We start from the raw sequence: 24,838 nt of genomic DNA, 5'->3' as shown, positions 1-24,838 counted from the left end.
GAGAGTTCACCGATGGTATGAAGTGGCTTGCAGTATCCTAACCTTAATCAGTTAACTACTTCATAATAGGCAGGATCATAGGATAAGCCATCCTCTTTCTACTTGCTTACAATTACTATTACTGTTAATGGAAATTACATGGCCATATAGATAATTCATGTAACGCTTGATCATGAACCAAAAATGCTAAAATACTTCAGGACGATAATCTTACACAATTGTTGTTGTTCAGAGACTTTTAAAACTAAAGAGTACCTGCTCGAGGCATTCTGACTTGGAAGACTTCAGGGGAATCCTTACTGGTTTATCAAATGGTTTATTAAAACAAGAGTGCAAGGTTATCAAATAATCTGCTTCCACTCATTGTTTTTCTAAAGCAAATTTGACAAGTTTCTTTTCCTAGACTTGATCAATACCCATAGAGCAATAAATGAAGCTGTTTCTCCACGATGCATTTTATTTAGAGCCCTTTAAAATGCAGAAGGGGTGAAACTGACCTAGAGGTACTTTGTACGTATCAGAAGGTGTAACTCTTGCATTGGGTCGTGTTATCTAGCGTATGATGATGCTCTCAGAGCACCACACCAGCACCGTTTCCTTCTGAAGTCTGTTCTTCCAGGAATATTTAGTTAAACCGGAGCTCTCTGGGCCAAAGCAGACGCACGTCACACAGCTCTGGCACTCCTTCACTATTGCTGCCTGGCCCACCGGCAGCGCGAGCCCCTCCTGAGCAGCGGCGGACCCAAGGAGCAGCCTCCACCACGCTAACCTGCTCCGCATGAGGAAAATCCAGCGAGGAGCCCGCTGCCCGCTCTCCTTCAGGAGTGAGTAGTGTCAGTTTAGAAACTTCTTCGGAGGAAACGTTTTAAAAAAAAAATGAGTTTAACTCTCTGGAGAGGTACCATACTATTTCTGAAGGATGTGAAAGGAAAGGAAAATGATTCAGTAGGGATTTTTCTTCATTATCAGCCAGCCTAGAGAAGTGAACACACAATGGCCGAAGGTCTGCATCTATTGATTTTAGAGCTAAGGAAGTGTGCTGCTAACAGCTTTTTAAGTATCTCCATTTTCAGTTACTTCAACAAAATTACCAATGGACGGTGTAACAAAGCGAAAGTTTTTGTAGGAAATTGCAGACTAAAAATGATCATTTAGGTTGTGAAACGTTCTTTTCATCGTCAGTAAAGGGCTTTTAAAGGCGGCAGCAGAGTTACCGGGGCGTTTTGCAGCGTTATCCTCACCAGACGTCTCACAAACCGTAACCCGTCTCTCTTTCGGGGACGGCGATCTTACACAATTGTGTTGTTCGGAGACTTTTAAGGCTAAAGAGCACCCGCTCGAGGCATTCTGACTCGGAAGACCACAACCAGCCTCTGAGGGAAGCGCGCACATCGCACGGCACCAGGAAAACCGAAGGGAACCGCTCCCCGGCTCTCCAGCCACGCCCGGCCCACCCCAGCCGCCGGGACAGGGCGCTCCGGAGCGGCTCCGCGGGGGCAAAGAGCCGTTCGCGGCGGAGCGCACCAGCGCGGCCGGGGCGACGGCGCCCGTGAGGGGAGCGCAGCGCCGTGAGGGACCGCTCTCCCGCCCGGGGACACCGGCCGGCGCGAGAGGGGAGCGCGCGGCGACCCTGCGGGCGCGCGGCTGTCGCGAGGAGCGCGCGCGCCTGTCGCCGTCGCCTAGCAACCGGCGCGGCCGCAGCCGCCGCAGCCCCGCCATGGAGCCCCGCGGGCGGCGGCGGCAGCAGCAGCAGCAGCAGCGGAGGCTGCAGGGGCCGCGGCAGGAGGCGGCAGAGTACTACCGAGGCCAGCGAGTGCCGCAGCGCATGGAGGAAGCGCTCAACGCCCTCTTCCACCCGGCGCCCCGCGGATCTCTACGGGGAGCTGGTAGCGCGGGGAGGGGACGCGGCGCCCCGGTTTCCTCCCGAGGGAGGCCGCCCGCAGCGCCGCGCCTGGCGCGGGCTGAGCGGCCGCCGCCCCTCGCGGCGGGTTTTGGCGGGGCCGGAGGGGGCTCTGCTCGGCGGGCGGCCGCCTTCGTGGCCCCGCTTCGGGGTGCGAGGAGCGGCGTGGAGGGGGGAGGCGGCCGAGCGGCGCTCCCGGGGCGGCCGCGGTTGCTCGCCGTGCCGGGCCGTCCCCGTAGCCCACTGCCCGCTGCTCCGGCCCTCAGGCAAAGGGTTGCTGCCCGCCCTGGTGCTGCCTGCCCGCCCCAAGGGTTCGATCAGCCGACAGGCTGGTGCGAGGAGCTCGATGCCTCTGGTTGCAATTGAGCTTAAATAATTTCCCGATGACTCGGGCCAGGCCTGCGATGGTTTTGTGTTTGTGACCAGTGGCGCTTTGACCCTGGGACACATACTTTTCCGCAGCAGCGGGGCTCTTTGTCCTGTGCTGGTTGCTCATCTCAACACTAAAACAAAGTGTGTTACCTTATGAGGGCACCGATGGACGTCCTTGATGAAAGTGCTGCTCAGCGTGGTGATGTCTCAGCCCAGTGGCAGCAAGAGACTGGGTGCTGTTCACACTGCAGCTCTTAAAGCAAATGGGCCTCAGTGGAAGTGTCCAGAATCAGACCGATTTTATCTGTTCCCAGTTGGCAAAATATTGTGGCCAGTAGTCCTAATGAAAGCTCTATTAGTAGTGATACTGGAATTGTCAACAATACAATAGTGAGCAACTCTTGGAAAAAATAATTTCTCCTACGTTCTTTGATGTGAAAATGGCTGTGGAATGAAACATAGCATTACATAGAATCATAGAATGGTTTGGGTTGGAAGAGACCTCAAAGATCATCTAGTCCCAACCCCCTGCCATGGGCAGGGACACCCTGCACTACACCAGGTTGCCCAAAGCCTCATCCAACCTGGCTTTGAACACCCACAACTTCTCTGGGCACCTGTTCCAGTGCCTCACCAGCCTCAATCTAAAAAAATTTGTACACCATTTCCCATCTCCAACTGTTTTGCCATTGCCAGTGGAAGGGACCAGGACTGGTAATACCTCTTGCTTTGCTTGGTGTTTGGTGTGATCCTCTTCCATATAGCTGTAGGTGTTTCCTAGTTTTCCTGTTGGTAAGACATGGTTTGGTGACCATCTCTATACCAGACTAAAGAAAGAAATTAGTAAGGAGTATGTAGTAAACCTCAGGTAGCAACTTAATCCTTCTTTTAAAAGCAACATCAGTGTTTAATAATACGAACAGAGCCCCAGATATATACTCATAGTGGATGGTGACAGTTCAACAGGCCCATTAAAGACCATGTTGGAAGAAGTAAGAGAACTCTGCCTGCCAGAAGTCTAGATTTTCACCTTTCTGACCTGGGCTCGAAGCTTGCTAACCCAAAATTCCAGATTTCCTGTGGAGTCATGACCCCTAGCTACATCAGTTGTGTTGTGTTACTGTGTGTGGCATACCCACAACTCCTTAAAATTGTGCCAGCCCTGTTAGCTCAGTGCTGTCCAACCAAAAAACCACTTCTAATTAGGAGAGTTTGGAATAACCTTCCATCAAGTCTGTTCTGTAGGAGAGGAGTCTACGAAAGGAGTGGTGTGTCATTGTCATTGAGGAACTTGCAGAAAAACTTCTCCTCCTTCCAGATTAAATCTTCTGCTATGAAGATCTTTAATATTGCATTAGTTGAGTGTTGAGACATATGTACATATGTATTTGATGAAATGGCCTTGAAACATAGTTAGATATCTAGATTAAGTACTTTCTGTAAGCCAGAAGTGGTATTCTGAAAATACTTTCCATTTTTCCCTGTTTGCAGCACATACAAAATTTTATGCGTAGCATTTCACGTGAGAACTTTTTCTGAGCAGGAGGATTTTGATTAAAGATTGTTTCTATTATTTTTGTTAGGGAAAAAAAATTACAATATTATTCTAAAGCTTAATAAATACTTGTTAATAGATAAATAAATGAAAGCATGCCACAGGGAATTTTAATATAACATTAGGATGTAGCCAGAGTTCTGTATGGATTCCTAAGAGTTTTTCTTGTCCAGTATCTTTCTTTTCTCCTTTGACGAGAATAGAGACATGTATTTTTTCAAGATTTATCCACAGACAAAATCATTTTATAGCAGCTCACTGCACAGGGGAGGATATGTGGATTCTAATAGGAATGAGTTTCATGAGTAGCACAATGACTATTTTTGTTATAGTTTGTAAAGCCAAGAAAGCTTTGGACAAATTCCTGTTTTCCAGGAGGATTAAGGAGGTTGTGATACTCGTCACTAACTTTGCCAAATAAAACTCGTATTTGTCTAACCTGGATGTGGCTTTGGACTTCCATTTTGGGATCTGTTCTCTGTAACCTCATTCTCAAGCAGATAACACAGAAGTAAACGTGCAGTGTAACAGAAGTATTTTGAACATGGGACGTATAAATGGCTTTCTCAACGGTGGATTTGATTGAAATATATTTAATGGAATAAAAACCTCTTTGCATAGAAATTGTCTTTTAATGAAGTTCTTTTCTCTTTCATTAAGGCTAATACTTTTCTAAATTTTCAAAAGCTCCAGTAATATGCAATTTAGTGGAAGAAAAGTTCTCGATGGAGTTGGTCAGCCAACATTAGAAGTGGAAATATACTGTACAGTTAAAAACTGTGAGAAGGTATGAGCTGCTTCTTCCTGTTTTTTTTTTTTTATTTTATTTTAATAAGACAGTATCAGGGGGATGGTACTATTCTACTCACATCGTAAGGAACGTTTCATTTTCCATCTTTAATGAAAGGCTATCAATCTCTGTGACTCAGACAACAGTTGAGTGTTGTAACTTAGAAAAAAGCCTTGTCATGTAAGTTAGACAGTGGCAGCAACTATAACACTTTATTTTTGGTGAATTAGACAGTACTTGTCTTTATTTTTTGAGTGGAATGTGACAGTGCATCTTTGTATATTGAATTTTTGTCTGTCTTAATGATCATGTAGCTTTCCCTTACACCCCATATCTAGCCCTGTAAGATCATTTCCCTGTTTATTTTATTTTCAGATCCTTGTATTTCTGTTTGTATGACAGTGTTTCAGAAAAATACAGTACAGGTGAAAAACACAGTATTGATGAAGGCACTTTTTTACCCTGAGCTAAGAGGCTGATATGGGTGATACTGAAGCCAAACATGTCCACCTAGCATCTGCAATGCAAAATTGATGGTGCATTGCCATCTGTCCCTTAACCTGGAATATTCAAGATACTGTCTTTGCAAATTTAGCTGTTATGGAGTAATTATTTTACTTTTTCCGAGTTAAGCTATGGTTCACTTCGTTCTTGAGTTAAATATAATTTCATAGATCTTCACAGCGTGTAGAGTTGATATTACTAATGCAGGCAACTGTGATATTTGTAAATGATGTCTTTCATTAAGTGAGTTTCCTTAAGTATCATTTATTCTTCAGCAGTACAGAAAGGTAAGTTTTAATTACCCAGGTAAGACAAAATATTGCTGATGATGAGGGATAGCATTAAGCATGAATGCTGATGAATCATGGCTACAACAGGCCATCAACAGCTGCAGTAGAAGATGTCCTAGTGACTGTATGGTCTTTAAAATAGCTCCTTCTATTCTGATAACAAAATATATGTGCAAAGCAGATCCTGTCAGGAGGTTTTTGCCTAAGTAGTTATAATTTAGGTCAAGAAACTTGAATAACATCTGTGGTTACCAAAGTATATGAGGACTAGGAAGAAGGTGCTGGATGGAAAAAGATAAGTGGAGCAAACAGTAAACTTGGAGAGAGGGTACCTGTAGAGTTGGTAAGGACATATACTTCTTAGTCTTTCAAATGACATTTACAATTTAGAAATTAAATAGTGTCCCTAAGACTTTTGCATTTTTTTTGCAGAGGATTTGTTCCACTGTGATGTGTTCTCATCTCAAATACCTGAAAACGCTTTACCTGAAACAACTGAATCTGATGAGAAAGAGAAAAGTGACTCTGTTAACACTGCTGTGGAATGGGGTCAATGAGTCACTGAACGCAATGTTAAGAGACTTGGAGCCTACTGACAGTGTAAAGTTGATAAGGTGCTTGGGTAGGTCTTGCATATTATGCAAATTACTGCATTTGAAATATACACTGTCGATTTATATTGTAAATGAAAAACATATAGAATATTTCAATTCAGTTTTCTACTATTTTTTATATATAGTTTTAGGATGTGATCTCAGATACATTGCGCTGTTCTATTTCTACTTTTTTCATAATTACGATATGAAAATCATGCTGTTTTTTACAAGGTTTCCTATATGAGATTCAAAATAAGAGTCCCTAAGGAAAAAATGCCTGAACAAGTTCTTTAGTCAAAGCCTCCCTTTAAGAAACTCATTCAGTGCCAGTTTAATCCAGTGAGGATGTTTTTTTCAGACGGCCACTCCACTTCTGTTCATCGCACTGCAGAACGCAAGTGGTACCAAAGGCTGTGTGTGTCTTCTGCATTGAGCTAATCCGCAGGAAACATGTATATACAAACAGTTTTAAGGTTCTGGTGGAGTCTTCTTTCTGAGCAAGCTGCTCCAAAAGGCCTCTTACTTGGGCCAATTAGTTTCTTTGGAACATAGTTTTTTATTAAACATCCATGTTTATTTTTTCATACAAACATTCTTGAGAGCGTCCCAAAGTGAAAAGAGTGGCCGTATTCTTCACTTCAAAGAAATAAGTCTGTTTTTATCAGAAAAAAGACGTAAGTTAAAAGTATCACAGATGTATCTGAATGTATTTTTATGGTAACCTTAGAGGAGTTACCTGGCAACATTATGGCTTTCTTCACCCTGGAAGCAGTGGTATGGCCTGTCATCCTCTTCTGTAGCTGGAAGTGTTTCTTTCAGCTACATCACTGAGGGGAACGACACTGCATCCACAGAGGAACTGGTTGGGCTGCCACACTTAACACTGGACTGTGGCCAACAGACCTAATTCCTTCCACATGCATTAGCTTTGGGGAAACTTTGATGAAGGGAACAAGGACTCAATTGGAAAGAAATTCTTTCAACTGAAGTGAGTCTGAATAAGATTTAATACATCATTTACACTTCTTTATATATCTTACATACTCAGTTTGCCTGAATGGGTGACTGTGACCCATGAATGCAGTTTCCACTTCGTGCATGTATCATAGAATTATAGAACGGTTTGGATTGGAAGGGACCTCAAAGATCATCTAGTTCCAACCCCCTGCCATGGGCAGGGAAGATGTCATGTAATTGAAATTCAGCCACTTCTGAGCTTGCGGCCACGTAGATAACCAGTGCACAACTGACCTATTGGCTTGGCAACCTGGGCAAAGCTGTTGTGTGTCATGAAGTTCTGACAGGATCCCTTACTACCCATGCAAAGCAAATCCATCCTTCACGCTGAGGTTGTCTGCACAGAGCTGACTTTCCAAACCAGTGTGATTGGAAAGCATGTGTTAAGGTTTATAATACTTGCTTGGGATTCTTTTTGTTTAACCAACGCTTGCAGATGACTACCGAAAAATAATGTTATTTATTGACTTTTCCAGCTTCACACAATGAGTCTATGACACAAGCTCAATAGATGCCCTTAATTCACCTCTTAGCATGTTATTTAGCCCGTGTCTTGTGTCTGCTTGTCACACATCTAACAATGTTTTGAGCCTGTAATCTTTATGCCTTTCCCCAGTGAATACTTTGCAAAAACGGTAGAAGAAAAAAAGAAATCAAAAGCAAGAAGAAGAAGCAGAAGCCACTCTTGCACTTCGTGCACTCATCAGCAACAACGTTACCTGGGAAAAAAAAAGCAGGAAAGCCAGGTTTTAGTTTATTTGATTTTAATATTTTCTGCAATATGGATATTGATAAAGGTGCTAAAATACTTTCTGAAGTATTCTGTGGACACTGAATACTTCAGAACACAAGAGAGTGTCTCATGTTCAAACAGTTTGGTTACTCTTTCCTAAACCTTTCTGATCACAGCAGTTTCTACTGCCGAAATGAGAGAGGGGAAAATACAGAGTTTCCTCATCACTCACGTGCATTGGTTGAACAGAGTTTCTGCCTTTGTTTTACAGTTGGCTTAGGCAGGAGGTTATTACTCTTCAGAGTGAGGAATAAGAATGGAGGAGGATGCAAATGAAGAATAAAAATGATAAGGAAAGAAAAGGGAATCACAGAACTGAACAGGAAAACAGAAATAGAATTAGGATAGAAGTTGAAAAGAATTAAAAGGAGGAGGGAGGGAAGTTTCTTGCTAACACTGAGAAAAGGAGGAAATAAGGTGAAATTAAAAGAGAAAGAAGAAGGGATGAGATGGGAATGATGTGCAGTACAAAGAAGTACGCAAACAATGCTATTAAAGGAAAAAATAGTGTGAGAGTGGAGAAACAGGGTAAGTATATGTGGCTAAAAAAGAAAACTCCGAAGGAAAAAAATACCATGTGTTACCTCCATATATGCCTTACTCTCAGAAAAAAAAAAAAAAAATTATCAGTTATTGGAACGGCAGAAAATTTTGGCAAATTATTGTTTCTTATCAGTTTAGTTTCAATGGTCATATACTGTCAGTACACCCCTCCCCCCCCCCCAATTAATATGTTAGATGTGTGCACAGAAAATCAGAAAATTAACCTTTGGCCTGAAATGTGACATCTGCAGTTGTCAGGTCCATCCAGATGTCATGTTGAATGTTAACACTTCTAGTCAAGCTTCTGCTGATACACGTACTGCTTCTTTTCAATATTGTGTTTTCTTTGTATTTGTTTGTGACATTAACTGTAGTAATACCTGACTGTAGGAACCAATGATTATAAAGCTACTTGTTATTTCAGGGGACCATTAACAGACAGTGACTTCCAGTAGCAAGTGCTTTCCGAGGTAGCACCTGTGCTGGGATTTATGCAGGTTACAAAGCAGTGCAGTGTAAGGATCTCTGCCAAACACTGCAGTTTGTCAGAGTTGCATCTATGTGTGTAGCTCTTCGTTCTCTGTGTCAGAGGTGTAGAACCTGTGTATGGTATGCAAGTGATGTATAATCTAATCTGCATGTCCAGTTAAGTTTCTATTAAGAACATTTTCATACGTATCATGTAGTATTATATTTTATTGAAATCAAAGCCTGTGTGGCACTCCTGTTAGGAACTATGTGTTAATCTATTGGTCAGATTTACAAAAAAGTACTCAATGCATATAATTCTTGAGAATCAGATCACTTATTTCGGTTGGGTGCTTACTGTACATGTTCATGTAAGCATGGTAGGCAAGAAATATGACAGTGGGAACTGCTGGGTTTCAGGAATTTGGACAAAAGTTACTCTACTGTATCTGAAAGAGAAATAAGTTTTTTTGAAAATTTAACAAGACTATGCATGTGGAATATTTAAAAGACCTCTTTTCTCATTGGAAAGTTAATGGTAGTAGGCCTACATTTTTTTCACAGTCATTTTTAAAAGAAATCAAGTATGTGTACTCCCAATCAGGTTATAATGTAATCTTCCAAGTTGTCTATGCAAAAGCTGAGCGTCTAAGAAGGATGATGAAGAATACTGAAGTCATGCCTGTGAAAGGAACCTGAAAAATGAATAACATTACTGGATATAAACATAGATAATAAAAATAGAGATTTCAGTGGCTGAAAGATCTCCAAAAGAAATGAATTTGAAATACATTTGACACCAGAGTGAGGACAGATATTTTGCTTACTTGTAAGGTTTCATATAAAACAACTGACAAGATTAAATTTTAGAAAGAGAACTGATTCTTTTGTAGTACCTTGAGTACATACTGAAATGACAATATCGTATTTATCATATAACTGTGATACATAAACTCATGTTTTAAACCAAGAAAATACTTAGCTACTACTCTGTCTCGTAGGAAAGAAGATGTCAGTTGCAGAGAGGACAATCCCACCTGCAGAACCGGTTGAATCCGTGCTTTGTGGCAGCTTAGCCATTGGGGGAACATCACTTGCTATAGCTAAGGCTGGTGCCACCATTAGCCATATCCCACTGTACTTACATATTGCACTGCTAAAACATGATCAGGTACATGTCACTTTTGTAATTTGTTTATTTTATCCCACTTACCACAATTATTCTAGAATTCTGAAGCTGCTAGTCCCTCATGGCGGTGGTATTAAATATACCCCATAGAATACACCCTTAAGACCATTGCTTGTAGCAGTCTTTGAACCCTGTGCCACAGTAAAAATATATGAGAAATTATTCTGATTTTAACATTTTTCATTTCATGTGGTACCCCCAATTACAGGTTTCACCTAAAGAAATGACTCTACCACTCCCAATGGTTACTCTGTTGAACTGTGAAAAAATTTCACCTGCAAAACTGAAATTAGTGAAAGAAGTTATGCTGATACCACCAGTTCAGGTATCACTCAAACAGGTATTGTTTCATTTTGTTTTTATAAATGTATTCTATAGACTTAGTATAAACCATATATATACATAAGTATAGATCTTTCCAATATAGACCTTACAAACTGTATTTTTCCTTTTTGTTTGCTTGCAAGGCAAATGTTAGTGCAGAATTCTAACACAAGGAACATTAAAAGTAGTAGTAGATGAAGATTCAAGATTTAAAAGAAGACAGATGGAAGGTTTCAAGTTAAAAATGTAGTGTTAGTATAGAGTAAAAAATCAGTGCATTGAAGATGATGTAGGGGAATTGCATTACACAACAAGAGATTTGTTTAGAATGTGGTTTTACATTAGTAGATGTTGATTGATAGAACATACAAACCAACAAAACTTATAACAAATTCACAGGAAAGCATAGAATCTTTTGGAATAATTGCTTTAAAAATGAAATTGTGAAGGTAGAAGGGTATACAAAACAGAACAAAAGAGGCAGGAAAAACTGCATCAACCCTCTCTTTTGTTTAGCCACGTGTTGCATTAAAGAACATATCTGCAGAAGATGCCTACATTAGCGCTGTGATTTTTGCTTTTGGCTGGTGACCTGAAAAACAGCTGATCTCGATTCTCTTTCCTTTTCCTTTAACTTTTTAGAATTGTCCCAAGAGCTCTTAATAAGGTTGCTAATTCTGTACCTTTCAAAGACATAATGCCTCCTAGTGCTCATGGGAGAGCAGCAATCTGTTTGCTGCAGTGCAAAAATCGTAGCCATTTGTCCTGAGCTGATGTGTGTCAGCTGTGACTGACTTCTGCCCCCTTCGGTATTGCTTTACTGGCACAGTTTAAGAAAATCTGAAACGTGATGCACAAAGTTAGCATGAAACCTTTACTAACTCAGCTGTAAAGGAAAGAGTCTTGCATTAAAGCAATGGATCCATTTAATGGAGTGTTTCTCCATTTCCCAATGTTTAAAATGAAGACAGTGATTTTTTCCCTGCTTAGTAGAAATGTTCTAAAGGTAAATACATTCAATTTTGTCAGAGTTTCCAGTTAGGAAGTCATAGATAGAGTCACAATTGTGAACATAATCTCGGACATTACACAGAACCAGGTACCACTTGTTAGATTTGGGAAGAGTTCCTTTTGGGGAAGAAACCGCTTTTCTTGCTATCCCATTCAGCAGCATGATCAAATGTTTCTGTGCATTCCGCTACTACTAACCCTTTCTCATTGGACACTTGACTGCATTTTGTGGGTGGAGGGATTGTGTTGTTAGGAAGTCTATGCGTTTTTTAAAAAAGGCTATGTTAAGATTTGCATTTAGAATTAAGTGTTCTCTCTCTTTGATTTAAGCTGCAAAAATGAAATAATTTATCTTTCTTTTGAAGATTACTATTGTTTAATTTCAGGGCGTAGAAAGAGTTCTGGATATTCAGAAAGAAATGATGAGACTGTTGGAGCCTCCAGGCAAAGTGGTACAACAAAAATGTGTAATAATAATGTGATGTACTTCCTTTGGTCTTTCTACTACTATTGTCTTTTTAAGCTTAAACATGGAACATTTAGCCTGTGATCGGGCTTAGTCTTATGGCATGGAACAGATGATGTGTTTCTCTGACAGGTGAATACAGCATTGGCCATTTGGTGATATTAAATTAACACAGATAGAAAAAACATTGTTCTAAGCGTAGTAAGAGTTCCTGTTTACCTGAAGAAGTATACTGGGAGTGAATGGTCTCACAGTGAATATACAATATATGGTTCTGGTCTTGGAAAGTCTCACACATGTGCAACATGCATTATTCGAGGTACTATTACTGTAGTAGTATATCAGTCTTGATATGTGCATCTGCATTTTGCAAAGAGAGGTTTTGGGTTTCTCCAGTTATGGAGTCTAGATTCTCATTTCTGAGATGCCCTGTATTTTTGATAGGCTGGGTGAGAACTTTTTGAAAAACAAATGATGGTTGGGGTGATGCCGACATAAAATAAACATTGATTTGAGTTACCACCACAAAATGAAACTGAATAGCTGCTGATAGTACTCAAGACAAAATAGAAGCTATATCCTAACTTCAATATTTCCAATCTCTTTGGATCAAAATTCAGTCAACCGTTGGTTTTTTCTTTAATCCTGAGGTCTCTGTCATTTTTGGACTTTTCCATGGAATTGATATCTTTCTTCTTTCACTCTGAACAGCCCAGTCCTCAACTAGCAGACAGTAAGAAAGGCAGAGCACATAACACAGGGAAGAAAGCTCTGGTAAGAAAAGAGATTTTTATTTTAAGCCTTCAGCAAGGTATTAACAACAGCAGGGAACCAAAATGTTCTTAAGAAAAGAAACATTAATCTACATTACCATTTTGGAAAGGTCAAGGCAAGACTTTTAAATATTCCAAATGCTCATATTTTACATAAGAATTTGGATTCTTCTGACTATACCTTCCCTTTCTGTGGAACAATAACAGGAACGGGAAATTCTTCTGAAATCTGGTCATTTTCTCATCTAGAAATCCTGGTGTATTATCCAAATAGCATTTTGCAGGCCTGTAGCACCAGCAGAGCACATGCCCTTTTGACCATGTAGGCCATATAACTTACCTGTAAGACTTGCATGTTGTGCCGTTTCCTAATTCTGGGAGCATAACTCCCCTCTTACTCATGCTGCATTAAGTTCCCAGTTCCTGTTTGAGGTTATAGATAATGGCAGATACGAACCAGTAGCTAAAGGGCAACACTCACAATAGTGCACATGACATTATTTTATGTGATTCGAATGATCTTTTTTTATCAGTTCAAAACCTGTAGTTCATAGATGAGTTTTCCAAAGAGTGGAAAGGAAATGCCATGCGGTGTTTGCTCTCCATTCTGAGAGGATTAAAATATTATCAGGTGAGAATAGTTGCTGTTGTGGAGTATACAAAAGAGAGGATGAACAAAAGTTATCCTATTTTTTGTTGCTTAACTCAAAATTCATCATTATTAAGCAGCTGGCCAATGCTTTCTGGTGAGTAATTTCCATATTCTTATCACATATGTGTGCAAGTTAAAATATTTCCTTAAGATATGCACAAGGAAACAATGCATTAGCTTCTCTGAAAAAAATCCATTTATTTCAGTAGGAAAAAACTAAAGGAGATAGTAGTGAGACTAAATTTTAAACTGATAAGTTTGAACTTTTTAGGGGGAAAAAGAATGTTTTTATAAGGATAAACAATGCTTTAATAGAATGTAACAAGGCACAACGTATGGGTGCCTTGAAAATCACATGAAAATGCAGACTTAACCTCTATATCACATTAAATGCAGGAAGACTGCAGCATTTTGCTGTCTGTTGCTGCAGCTTAGTGTTCCAAAAGCAACAAGTTAAATAGATTGTCTCTCCTTGCAGAGATTACAAAATAATCTCATAACAATTTGACCTACGTTTTTTCCTAATTTTTTATGTGAAGGAATATTTACATATTCTCTGTAGCTGAGCCTGTGTTTTGTCTGCTGTGGTTAGTTCTCTAACTCTTGTCAAAACTGATGCTTTCCAATTGACTTCTCCAGTCTAAATCAGGATTATCCTGCTGCTTTCTGGGCAATTTAGTGTCATTCTTTATAATCAAAAATTCACAGACTTTAAAGTTAAAAATCGGAGTTTGAGAAACCTACAAAAAAACTGAGAACAGAAGGGCACGCGAAGTATTTGCTCAGTGCAACTCTGCTTGGGGCTCGTGTCCAGGAGCACTGTTCCTGAAGCAGACAACTCCATACAGCCGTGCTAGAGGTATTGCCCCTCTATGAAATTTGCTCCTTCTTGGAGCAAGAAGTCTTGGAAGATTCCAGTGTTTCTTGTACTCTCCATGGAGGCAATATCAAGCTGTAGTTGAGGATAAATGAGTAAAAGCTGTTTAAAAGTGGAGAATATGTTTTTGTGGTAAAGGGATGGTCCACAGCACTGGAAACTTCTACATAGCACCCATGACAACTCAGTGATTGTTAAGTGCCTTTAAAATCTTTTTGTAAACCAGTACTGACCATACAAGAACGAGAACTACATGACGAGTATTTCCAAGGACTATTATCTCTCTACTCGTTAGCACCTGGTTACTCCTGGTTCATAGAGAATTGTCCTTAAAGTTGCTAATGCAATTTCTGAGAACAGATTTGTATTTTGATGGCTGAATGCAGACTGAAATGACCGTGAAAACATATGTAAGTATTATGTATATACATGTGTGCAAATAACGTGATTATTTTGTTTTACTTTCAGCCGCGAGCCTTAAAAAGAATATCACACTTAGGTTGCCTAATAACAGGATGCGATAGTCTGGAACAACTGCTACTGCTCATGCAAACAGCTTGCAACAATGTAGGTCTGAAGCTAGGAACAGATCTGTATTTAGCAATAAATTGTGCTGCTCACGAATTGATGGATTACGTAAGTTATTTTCAATATCTATTTTGTTGGGTTTTAAAAGGAATGTAGCTATTTGTTAGCATTATTCATTATCACATTGCAAACTCATCTAGAAGCTCTAACTCTATTTTTTGAGGTAGCAATCAAGCAAACCAAAAGAATTGTCTCTGTGTTTATAAATTACGGTCGAATCAGTCCTACAAGCTTAGTAGATATGTTATTTGATCGTGAGTGCAAGGGGACGAGACGTGCAGACATCCCCTGGTAGCTCGAAGCAGCGGGGGCAGTGGGAACACAGGTGTTGCTCCTCCGCAGCTGTACCAGCGTGCTGGTGGAGCACCTCGCGTGGGATAAGGCTCGGTGGCCCTGGGCGGACCCCAGTACAGCTTGTGTCCTGCCTGCAGGCATCTCTGAGACTTTCATGATTTAACTTTAATCATTCAATGGGACAGGCCTGCCTGCATTTAAGGAGTAAAAGCCAGCTTTACTCCTTTTCTCTATTTGTTTAATAAGATTTTTCGGATCAGCGTGTGTCGAATGCAGCAAGCTGGTTTGCTGGGCAAACACCTGCTACATGCTCTGTGTAACGAACCAGCATCATTGGACGTTACATCTCAGACAATTTTGAGTTAAAGTATTAAGCGACGTATCTTGGGGTTCTGGTTTTCTTCATTTCGCCACAAGGTATAAATGAAATAATTATCTTCTACCCACCTTGCTTTCATGGTGAAGAACAAGAAATTATTTACACAAGTCTACTTCTCTAATTCCACTAGATCCTTCTTTCTCCATTCTATTACACTACATCTGTTGTTTTTTCAAACTAACGTGACCTGTCCGTATTTTTACTATGGTATGTGCGTGTACCCACTAACATTCATCTCATTGTGTATCAACACTCATTTTTTAATTTATTTTCAAGATTTTAATATGAAAAACTTTATTTATCTCCAGCCAAAGTCTTAAAGTTCTTGCCCCTGTTTGATGACCAATCAGGTTTCTCTCTAAGCAGAGAAAGAAACATCCTATTCCATGAATACCTCAGGAGATTTTGTGGGTTTGGGTGTACTGTACTGACAAACTTTCCATTATTAATATTTTGTGTAAGCAGTTGCGCTCCTGACAATTCCTGATATCGGTATCCTACACCAGGATGAGCAAAATCTTAACCAACGACTTACCAGTAATTCCATAACTTTCTGTTACCAAAGCAGTGGATGTTCTGGCATAGTCTGACAACGTGCACTCAGTAATCCTCCTGTGCTGCAGTTTGTGCTTCCCATAGTGATGAGACTGTTTTTAAACTAGTCTTTTTTTTGAAAGGGGAAAGAGCATAGCAATATTTATCCCATAGCAATATTTTCTTTATGAAAATGAGGACAAAAAAATTAACTCTTTTTGGCAGTGAAAGGTGAGATTTTTCAGCAAGGTTCAATAAAAATGTCAAATATTGCTAACTTTATCATAAAGTAGCATAGAACCAGCAGTGTTGCCTAGAAAATGCTGAAATAGATCTCCCTTCTTTTGAGAGTGGCATCTTTTAGAGACTTTGGCATGAGCCACTGTTAGTTTAGGCAGAGTTTTCTACAACAATGTGCTGACACTCAGAGTACAGCGGACAAGTGAATGTGTGTTTATTGAAGAACTCACAGTCCACCACCTTAATAGAGATACTACTGTCACCAGATCTGTGTGCTTGTGCTAGTACTCTGGGTTTGAAGTATTACCTTCCTTATCTTTTATGGGTTTTATTTTACTTTCTAGGTTAAAGGAAAATATGAAATACTCACTGGAACCTTCAAAGTCCTGATGAAATGGTTGACATGTATGTGGAACTGATTAATAAATTTCCTTTTATTATTGCTTTAGTGGATCCCTTAAGAAAAGAGGTAAGATACCACATTGTTGTCCTTGAAAAACTGATAATACTGTTAAGTGGCATCTCACTGAATTTTTCACATTTTCACAAACATATAAAACACAAAGCTTCTGGTTTTGGAGTCTTTGGGCAACATATCACTATAAAAATGTATTTAGCAATTCATTTGCATATTTGCTATTGATAATAATTCTAAATTTTTCTATACTTTGACATAATTCCTGACAGAAAATAATCCTGGCATGAAAGCATGTGGTCAGTACATATTTTAAAGAATTACAAGAAAATGCTTTTTTCTGATTCTACTTACTAAAACCACTGTCATTTTTATTACATTTTCATTCTTACATTAATAATTCAAATTATAAAATAAATTTATAAAATTCAAGTGTATATTATATATTATTATATATATTTATATTATATTTATTATATATATATATTATATTATATTAGCTGAAATTGATACAAAGAGAAAAAAAAATGAACATAGTTCTATATTCCTTAGACTCACTAAAAAAAAAAAAATTGCTGTTACTCCTTTATGATGAGTTTATATCCAAAGCCAGAATAAACCTGTCCCTGGCAGCATTTCTTGGCAGAATTTTAAAGCTGAAGTAAGATACCTCGTATTTACCACTGTGATCAAATTTAGAGGAGTTAATTTAGTACGGCCAATACATTACAACAAAAGTAGTTACATTACAACTTGTTATCAAGTTATAGATGGATGAAAGAAACAGATTGCCTAACCTTAAATATTAGCATTTATACATGAGATTAAGTTTCCATGTATTACAAAAAAGATAAAAACTTAACTGTAGCAGGACCTACAATCACAGACCTAGATTTGCCGTGCACAATTAAAAAATGTTCTTGCTGTTGAATTGCACACTTTATCTTCTTTAAAAAAATACGTGGGGTTTGTTTTCATGAACAAAACATGAAGACCGTGATTGAGGGGGGGGAAGCAAAGTGATGTGATCTTTGTGAATCTGCCCAGTACCTGAATCAATAATTCTAAACCAGATGAACTGCAAATCGATCTGATTTTGTTCTTGTGTGGAACTTTAAAAGTTTATTTTTCAAATATCTGTGCTTACTGTTACTCACTCTAGTCAGCCGTGCCTCCTGCGCTGTTTCAGTCCGTCTCTCTGAACTACCCATGTTCCAAAACACCAGATTATTCCCCGCTCCTGCCAGGGCTGCAAACTTCCTTGAGAATTCTTTCGAAGAAAATATTTGCAATATGAAAATCTGCAGGAGCATTACAGCAGATAGTGAAGTACAGTTTGAAATAGAACACTGTTAAGGGACTTGCCTCTCCTCGTCCTCCCCCTCGCAAATCTACAGTTCACCCGTGCCTCATCTTTGCCACAGATAATTAGGTCCGTGAGGATTAGCTCTGGTACCAATTCAACAATTCATCACCAGACAGCAGACCACTTAGTGCTTAAGTTTAAACATTTGTTCAGATGTCAAAAACTTCATTTTTGCTTACATATGGGCTGAAATCCTCATAGGAATTTACCCTTATACAGATTGCAACTATATAGGTACAAAAGTCTGTCGGATCTGCAGACCAAGGATTATTACTCTCAGAATTACTAAGTAGAAAACTAATTTTTAATGTGAGAACTGTGCATTCTGTGGACAAAAAGAAAGCAAATTAATTGGTAAATTTCTTCTTTCAAATTATTTCTATATCCTTTGTCCTTTTTTTATCCTTAAATCTCAGCACCATGTGGACAATGCTTTAAAATCAAAAAGACCCTTAAAAATGGAGCTTGTGCTGGAGAGAGTGTTGTATTCTGCTGTTCCCTACGCGTCAGTCTTACAGCTCTGATCATCCTGTCTTGATATGTGTCACTGAGTCTATGACTGCCTCCTGTTTCGTTATTTTGTATTGAAACAAATGTTATGACACTTAAAATATTAACACAACAATGAGTCCTCTGAATAAAACAATAGAAAATTATTTTATATTCCATTAACATTAAATAAATCTCAGGAAGGAAATCAAAATAGCAAACTCTACAGTTAATTTAATTTGAAATATTTTAAACTATACTTGTGTGCAACTAGCTTTAATTAATTCCAGATTAGAATTTAGGTTTTTTATCAAAATCTTAAAATCCTAGCAAAATTCTGTTTTTTCTTAGGTAGATTTAAAATACAGTATAAAATATAGTATGTTATATGAAGGATATCTTTAGGATTAAATCCAAATTTTTAATTTTTTTTTAAATTACTTTTTACCTCCTCAGTTAGGGTTTTCATTCAATTTAGTTTTCTAAACTCCAGTTATTTACTTGATTGTTTATGCAGGACCGACAACAAGGAATAATATTGTTGTGCTCTTGGTTCCAAATGTTACTTGATTGCTGAAGATGCTGCCACATGTATTTCCAAACTTAAAATTGACCAAACCATAAACATACCAACGTGCAGTGGTGTTGTCTTAAAATATATTAACCAAACGAAGGTCTCAGACCTCGTAGAACTTACTGGACTCTTAGAAGGTGAGTAGAGGGAGAAAAGGCTGACTTTCACACCCCACAAATCAATAAATAGTGTTGCTACACCTGCAAATACTACATCTTATTTAATTATTGCTGCTTCTGATTTAGAAAGTGCCTGTCAGAAGAAACTGAAATTCATGTTTTGATTCACAAACCTCTGTTCAGGTGCTTAAAACAGCATTCCAGGCTTCAGCTGCCGTCAGTACCCTGTGGATGCTGTGACACTGTGGTGCCCTGTGACACTGCAGCTCAGTGTCATACAGTTAGATATCAGAACTGAACAAAATAAAAAAAGATGTAGTTGAGTATTCTGAATTTGACTAATACTAGTGTTAAGAAATCCAAACAAGTCCAAAATGTTTGAGATGATTGCATTTTACATAGATATTGACCACGTACTACTGAGCCTTTGTGGTGACAGTACTAAGAACTCGGGCAGTTTCATCTGTAAGATTTCTCTTTGTATCAATTTTTCTTATTCATTTTTCTGCCTAAGGAATAGATGGACAAATTTAATATATCTAAGTCCCTTCCTTATTCCTTCAAAAGCCCAGAATCACCGTATCAAAGCGAGTAAATAGCAACTTAAAGATTTCATTCAGTCATGATGGCAAACTCTCTTTTACAGTGAAGAAAAATCATTACTGTAGTAAGGAGCACATTTAAAATAAACAGCACAGCCTCCTAGCCTGTGGAATACATTGCCAGACACATCAGTGAGAGACCTAGAAATCAGGATAGGATGTTAGATATTCCCTCAGCTATGCTGAAAATAAAAAGTAGTGTTAATGCAGCAAACTAACGTAGTTTACATCTTTATGACATGGGTTTCATTGGCTTTACGCCTGTTTGTGTTTAAGCTTAGATAGCCCAATGGTAAAAAAGAAGGAAAAGTCCCAACAATTTCTGTGTGGAAGATATAAAATATACACTAATGAAGGTTTTACACTCCATTATATATAGGTCAAAGACATATTACCATATTAGGAAGTCCAGATGGAGAATCTTCTGATGATAGCCTTGTGGATCTGGTAAGTACTGAGAGCTGTTCAATTGCAGAATTGCCAAAACACTGCTTTTAACATGAACTATTTTTTAAGGAGAAAGCCTGTTTCTGCTGAGAAAGAAACGACGTTTTACAAAATGGGCTTTTTCTAGAGGGTTGCTTTTTGTCCTCACAGAGAGTTCATCTTTGAGTTTGAAGAGAACACAGGAAATTTGCCAAAGCACGGAGTATATTCAAAAGTGTGTATGATCTATTTCGGCTGCATTAGTTTATAAAAAAGTGCGAGTCACTTAAAACATTTCTGAGTAGTAATAATATTTTAGGCAAAAACTCTTAACACTAATGTATTTAGTCTTTCGGATTAAATCTACATTTGCAAACAAAATTTCATTTCATACGCCAGTGAAAATTATTGTTTGCATCCAACAAATCTTTCATGAAGAGATTTTATTTCTGTTTAAAGGAGGGCTTTTATCTGTAGAAAGATAAGAGTGTTAAATTAGAAGTAGGCTACTGTGTTTAATAATTAGGAATGACTTCACTTCCCAAACCGTGCAGTTTTAAAGCGTGCACTTTCTCGTTTAAGGCTGTTGGACTGGGTGCCAGGTTTATCAAGTTGGGAGGTCTTTCCCGCGGAGAAAGGGTGACCAAATACAACCGCCTTCTTGCTATAGAGGAAGAACTGGCCAAGAATAGAACGCTACGTATGAGCTTCTTTCTTACTTTGTTTTCAGCTTGCAATGAATACGGGAACAAAGATTGGAGGGAGAATGATTGAAACTGCACCGCAGGAGGGAGCGAAATCAAAAGACTATAAATAAGTGCTGACAAAAAAAACCTAGGATAGCACTTGCCACAATGTATATTGTTGTCCTAATGGATTATCTGTTTATGAATGTTAAAATAGACCCCTTCTTGAAGAGTAGCCTACATTAAGCTTTTTTCCAGAATTAATTGGTTGGAGTCTTGAAGCCCACAGTGCAAAGGAACAAAACAAAACCCATGCATATAACACGGCGAAAAGCTGCCAGAACAGGATTTTAGGCCAAATACCCCACCTCCCTCAAGCCCCTAAACATATATTGCTAACAAAACTTCATTTCACAACCCTCTTTTTTACATTTCCAGCAAAATGTGTTTGGAAAGCTACAGTTGCATGGGCAAGCACTAAATAAAACCCAAGAAAAAACGAAGCTGACTAGGCACATTCAGCCTTAGCCACTTGTAGGCATCTGCCCCAGTTTCAGGATCTGCATCTTCTTTTTACACCATACTCTGCACTGTTAAATGCTTAACAGTTCATTAGAGCCATTCTCACTTGCTCAGGTATCAATCAAGGCAGAATAAAGGCATACAGTTGAAGGGGAGGCAGAGAGACAAGGAGAGGAAGAAAGGAAGGAAAGGGTTTGTGAGAATTTATTATGCTTCAGAAAAAGAAAATGAAGAATTGAGTCGTTTTACCCACTGTTTCTTATGATTTTCAATTTCCCATACATAGGATAGCAGCACTTGACGTGCACGCTATAGAACAAAGTTTTTATTAAAAAAAAAATATCGACAGTATTCTTTGAGTATTTGAAATCTCCCCCTTGCTCATGTATAGTCATTGCAAAAAAATTGAAACATAGCCAAAAATTCTTTTTTGCTAAGTAGTTTCACAGAATGCACTTTTCAAAAACAAGACAGATGATTATAGAACTCTGAGTTTTAACTGCCTCAGCACTATCAATATATTCCCTATTCAAATGGTATAGCCTGAACAGAAAGCTGGAATCTGACAAATATTAAAACCTGTATCTCATAAAATGAAATAGCAACAATTCCTGAAGCCGTTAATCGTTTGGCAGGATAAAATCCAATAACTAAATCAGCAGCAGGGAAATATTGAGATAGCATGTCTGAGCTGCATACCAAACCCTTCATCTGTCTGGGCTGCGAGCTCTGGAATACACCCGGGAGCCGGGAAGTAGAGGACTCTGTGAGTGGCTCAGAGATGGGAGGTGACACTGGCCCACCAGGAGTGCTCCCAGGAGCGACCCAGCAGGGCACGCAGCTGGGCCGGGAGCGCTGGGACAGCCCGCGGCCTCGGCTTGTCCTACTGCCTCGGCCCCCTCGCTCCGAGCAATCCGGGATGTGCCGGCGGCTCTGCTCAGCGCAGCCCCAGCACCCACGCTGTGTTTCCGCCGCCAGATGCACCTGGAAGGCGTGTGAACTGCTCGGAGCTGAGCCACAGAGCCCTTCCCTTTGCTGCAAAGTATCCCCTATAGCCCAGTAGCCAGTATGGGATAGGGTGGGCCTTGTGTGGGGGACAAGAAAAGGAACTGGGTGGGTGGTGAGGGAGGGGAAGCAGTGTCAGAACTGGGAAAACAGCAGAGGTGAAGTGCAAACGACAGGAGCAACATCCGAGCCTGTAAGCTTACGTGGTGTTAAAGGCTGGGGTAGAGCAGAGGCACGGTCAGCTGATGGGAACTTTTGCAAGAGCACCAGCCCAGAAGATGGGTGTTCAAAAAAAGGGCAGCAAGGTGAAACGATTTGATTAGTGAAGGGAATGCAATAAATATCCAAACTCCAGCTGCTGTGCACCATGCCCTAATCCTGTAATCAACATGCAGGGCTGTTGCTCCTATGTTTCTAAGGACCAGGTTTTAAAGGTGTTTAGAGACTCTCGTAAGCATCACGTGGCATTTTTAAAAATCCGAGAGCACCAGAGAACATCACAAGAAACCGGATTACAGGAAACATAAGAACAAGCTTCTTTTTCTTTTCTATTTCAGGTGAACCAGTTCTTGAATTTATTGCTTTTGCTGAAGAATCACAGCCAGAAAAACGACATTCTGTAGTCCCCCGAAGCAGGATTTGTTGCCTCCCAGCTCTCCCAGCCAGCCCTGCAGGATCGCAGCCTGCTGCTCAGCTCCCAGAGAACAGCACGCTGACCTAAGTTGTCAACATTAACATTTGGATAAATTTCTAAAAAAAAAAAAAATTCTAGTAGAAACTCATAACTATTCCTTAATCCATTTATTTTCCAGCACCTTAGCTAAACATTTTTAAAAGCATTCAGATATGAGCTGCTCTTTTCCCAGGATGCTGTTGCTTTCAGCTAAAACCAAGTTAACTGAGCAGTGGCTCTAGTTTGAAAACATCAGGAAATTCTGTGCCTTATTTACAAACTGACAAAACAAATACTTCTGTGTTAGGTCCAAAACTAAATGTTTGTTTTGGGAAAGTTGAAGTCTCTCTCCATACAAAGAGCAAGCTATTGACAAACAGTAAAAAAAAAAAAAAAAAAAAATTACAAAAAACAAAGGCCTTGACTGTTAGGCTGCTCCATCCCCCCACACACCCTCAATGCTGCTCTTAGATCTAGCCTACAAGGGAAGTTTGCTCCAGTTCTAGCTATCAATACAAGTGCACCAGTGCAAACCCCAAATGTAGGGCAAAGCTGAATTGGCATCACTGGGAAGCTCGCTTCACTCCAAGGCAGGGAATAACAAGTCAATTTCACAAGGTCTGGGAAACTTGTCAGGAGTCTCTTTAATAAGCAACAGTGGAAAGATAAATAGATAATGTCTGTCCTAGGTAACAGTTTCAGTAAAAGCAATACTTCTTAAAAACTTCTGGGGTTTGTATAATTTGAAAACTTGAACATATAATACAGTAGCAATAATTTGAGGAAAAGTACATATATGAAGTGTTGCATTTTAAATTCAGTGTAACAGATGCCTAAGTGAAAAATTAACGACCAGAACCAACCCTCCTCCCCCCGAGAAATGAGGATATCAGTGAGAGACAAATTTCCCCAGCTTTAGGAATTCTATGTAGTTCAGTAATTAGACCAAGCCCAAAATTTTTTTAGCAAACATGCAAAAACACCAAAAAAGATGTGAACGTACCACACTCGTTACTATCATTTTATTTTTAGGAAAAGCACCAGACAGTTGCATGCAGAACCAAACCAACAGACTCGGAACATTCATCCTTCACTACTATCACTGTTTCTAATCATTAAATAAAAAAACCCAAGTGCGTTCCAGTACTTGAGCACCCAATTTCAGCTACACCGATCTTTAGGTAAATCCCTGATTACGTCTGTTCCTTCGTTACCAAAGAATGAGACGCGGTGTTGAATTTAAAAAGAGACTGCAATGGAACGTGGATTGGCAGTGGAGCAAATCAATTGTGTACCTATCTCACTGTCTTCGTAGGAAATTAGGGCTGAGGGAAACTGGGATTTGTGTCATCAAATACAGACATCTAAAGTGTTACCTAATAAAGAAATTAATGCCACCAGTGCGAACCAGGTTCGAAGCAAAGCCTCATTTGTTAGTGCTGTGAGGTTTCAGCTGGGAGTTCTCAAAATGTTGATTCCAAATAACTTGCCATCCTAGAATGACTGAATCCCAAATGTACTCCGTGCTCACGGGAGCCCAGGATAACTTATTTTTCGCAGCAGCAAATACAGACTGCAGCTGCAGCAGTTCCAAACTTTTCTGAGTTTTTTTTGTGTTACACACAGCAGAGATAAATCCTCATTTGAAAAGCTTTTAATCCAAAGGAGAGCACCAATCCCAATCCACGAGCTTTGACTCTGGCTTTCGTTACCACAAGTCTCGGTACCAAAACGACAGGCAGCACTGCCTCTGCTCTCAGGCTTTGGGCTAGCTGTCCGCTGGGGAATCTGCAACGGAAGCGTTCT

General features: G+C 39.6%; 1 protein-coding gene across 1 annotated transcript; it reads left to right on the top strand.

Moving 5' to 3' along the window:
* The first annotated feature begins 1,717 nt into the window (after window positions 1-1,717).
* Window positions 1,718-23,080, top strand: ENO4 (enolase 4). Its single transcript, XM_086616803.1, is given in 19 exon segments — window positions 1,718-1,889; window positions 4,488-4,532; window positions 4,535-4,614; window positions 5,844-5,871; window positions 5,874-5,959; window positions 5,961-6,006; window positions 6,009-6,033; window positions 8,029-8,060; window positions 9,830-9,999; window positions 10,226-10,357; window positions 11,739-11,817; window positions 12,546-12,592; window positions 14,589-14,756; window positions 16,500-16,536; window positions 16,539-16,639; window positions 18,956-19,136; window positions 20,100-20,167; window positions 20,729-20,846; window positions 22,917-23,080. Coding segments are annotated over 19 exon segments (1,779 nt in total).
* Window positions 23,081-24,838: the final 1,758 nt, after the last annotated feature.

This window comes from Tauraco erythrolophus, chromosome 9 (genome assembly GCF_009769465.1).
Source record: "Tauraco erythrolophus isolate bTauEry1 chromosome 9, bTauEry1.pri, whole genome shotgun sequence".
In the NCBI taxonomy this organism is placed as follows: Eukaryota; Metazoa; Chordata; class Aves; order Musophagiformes; family Musophagidae; genus Tauraco; species Tauraco erythrolophus.
This window is presented reverse-complemented; position numbering and strand designations above follow the sequence as displayed.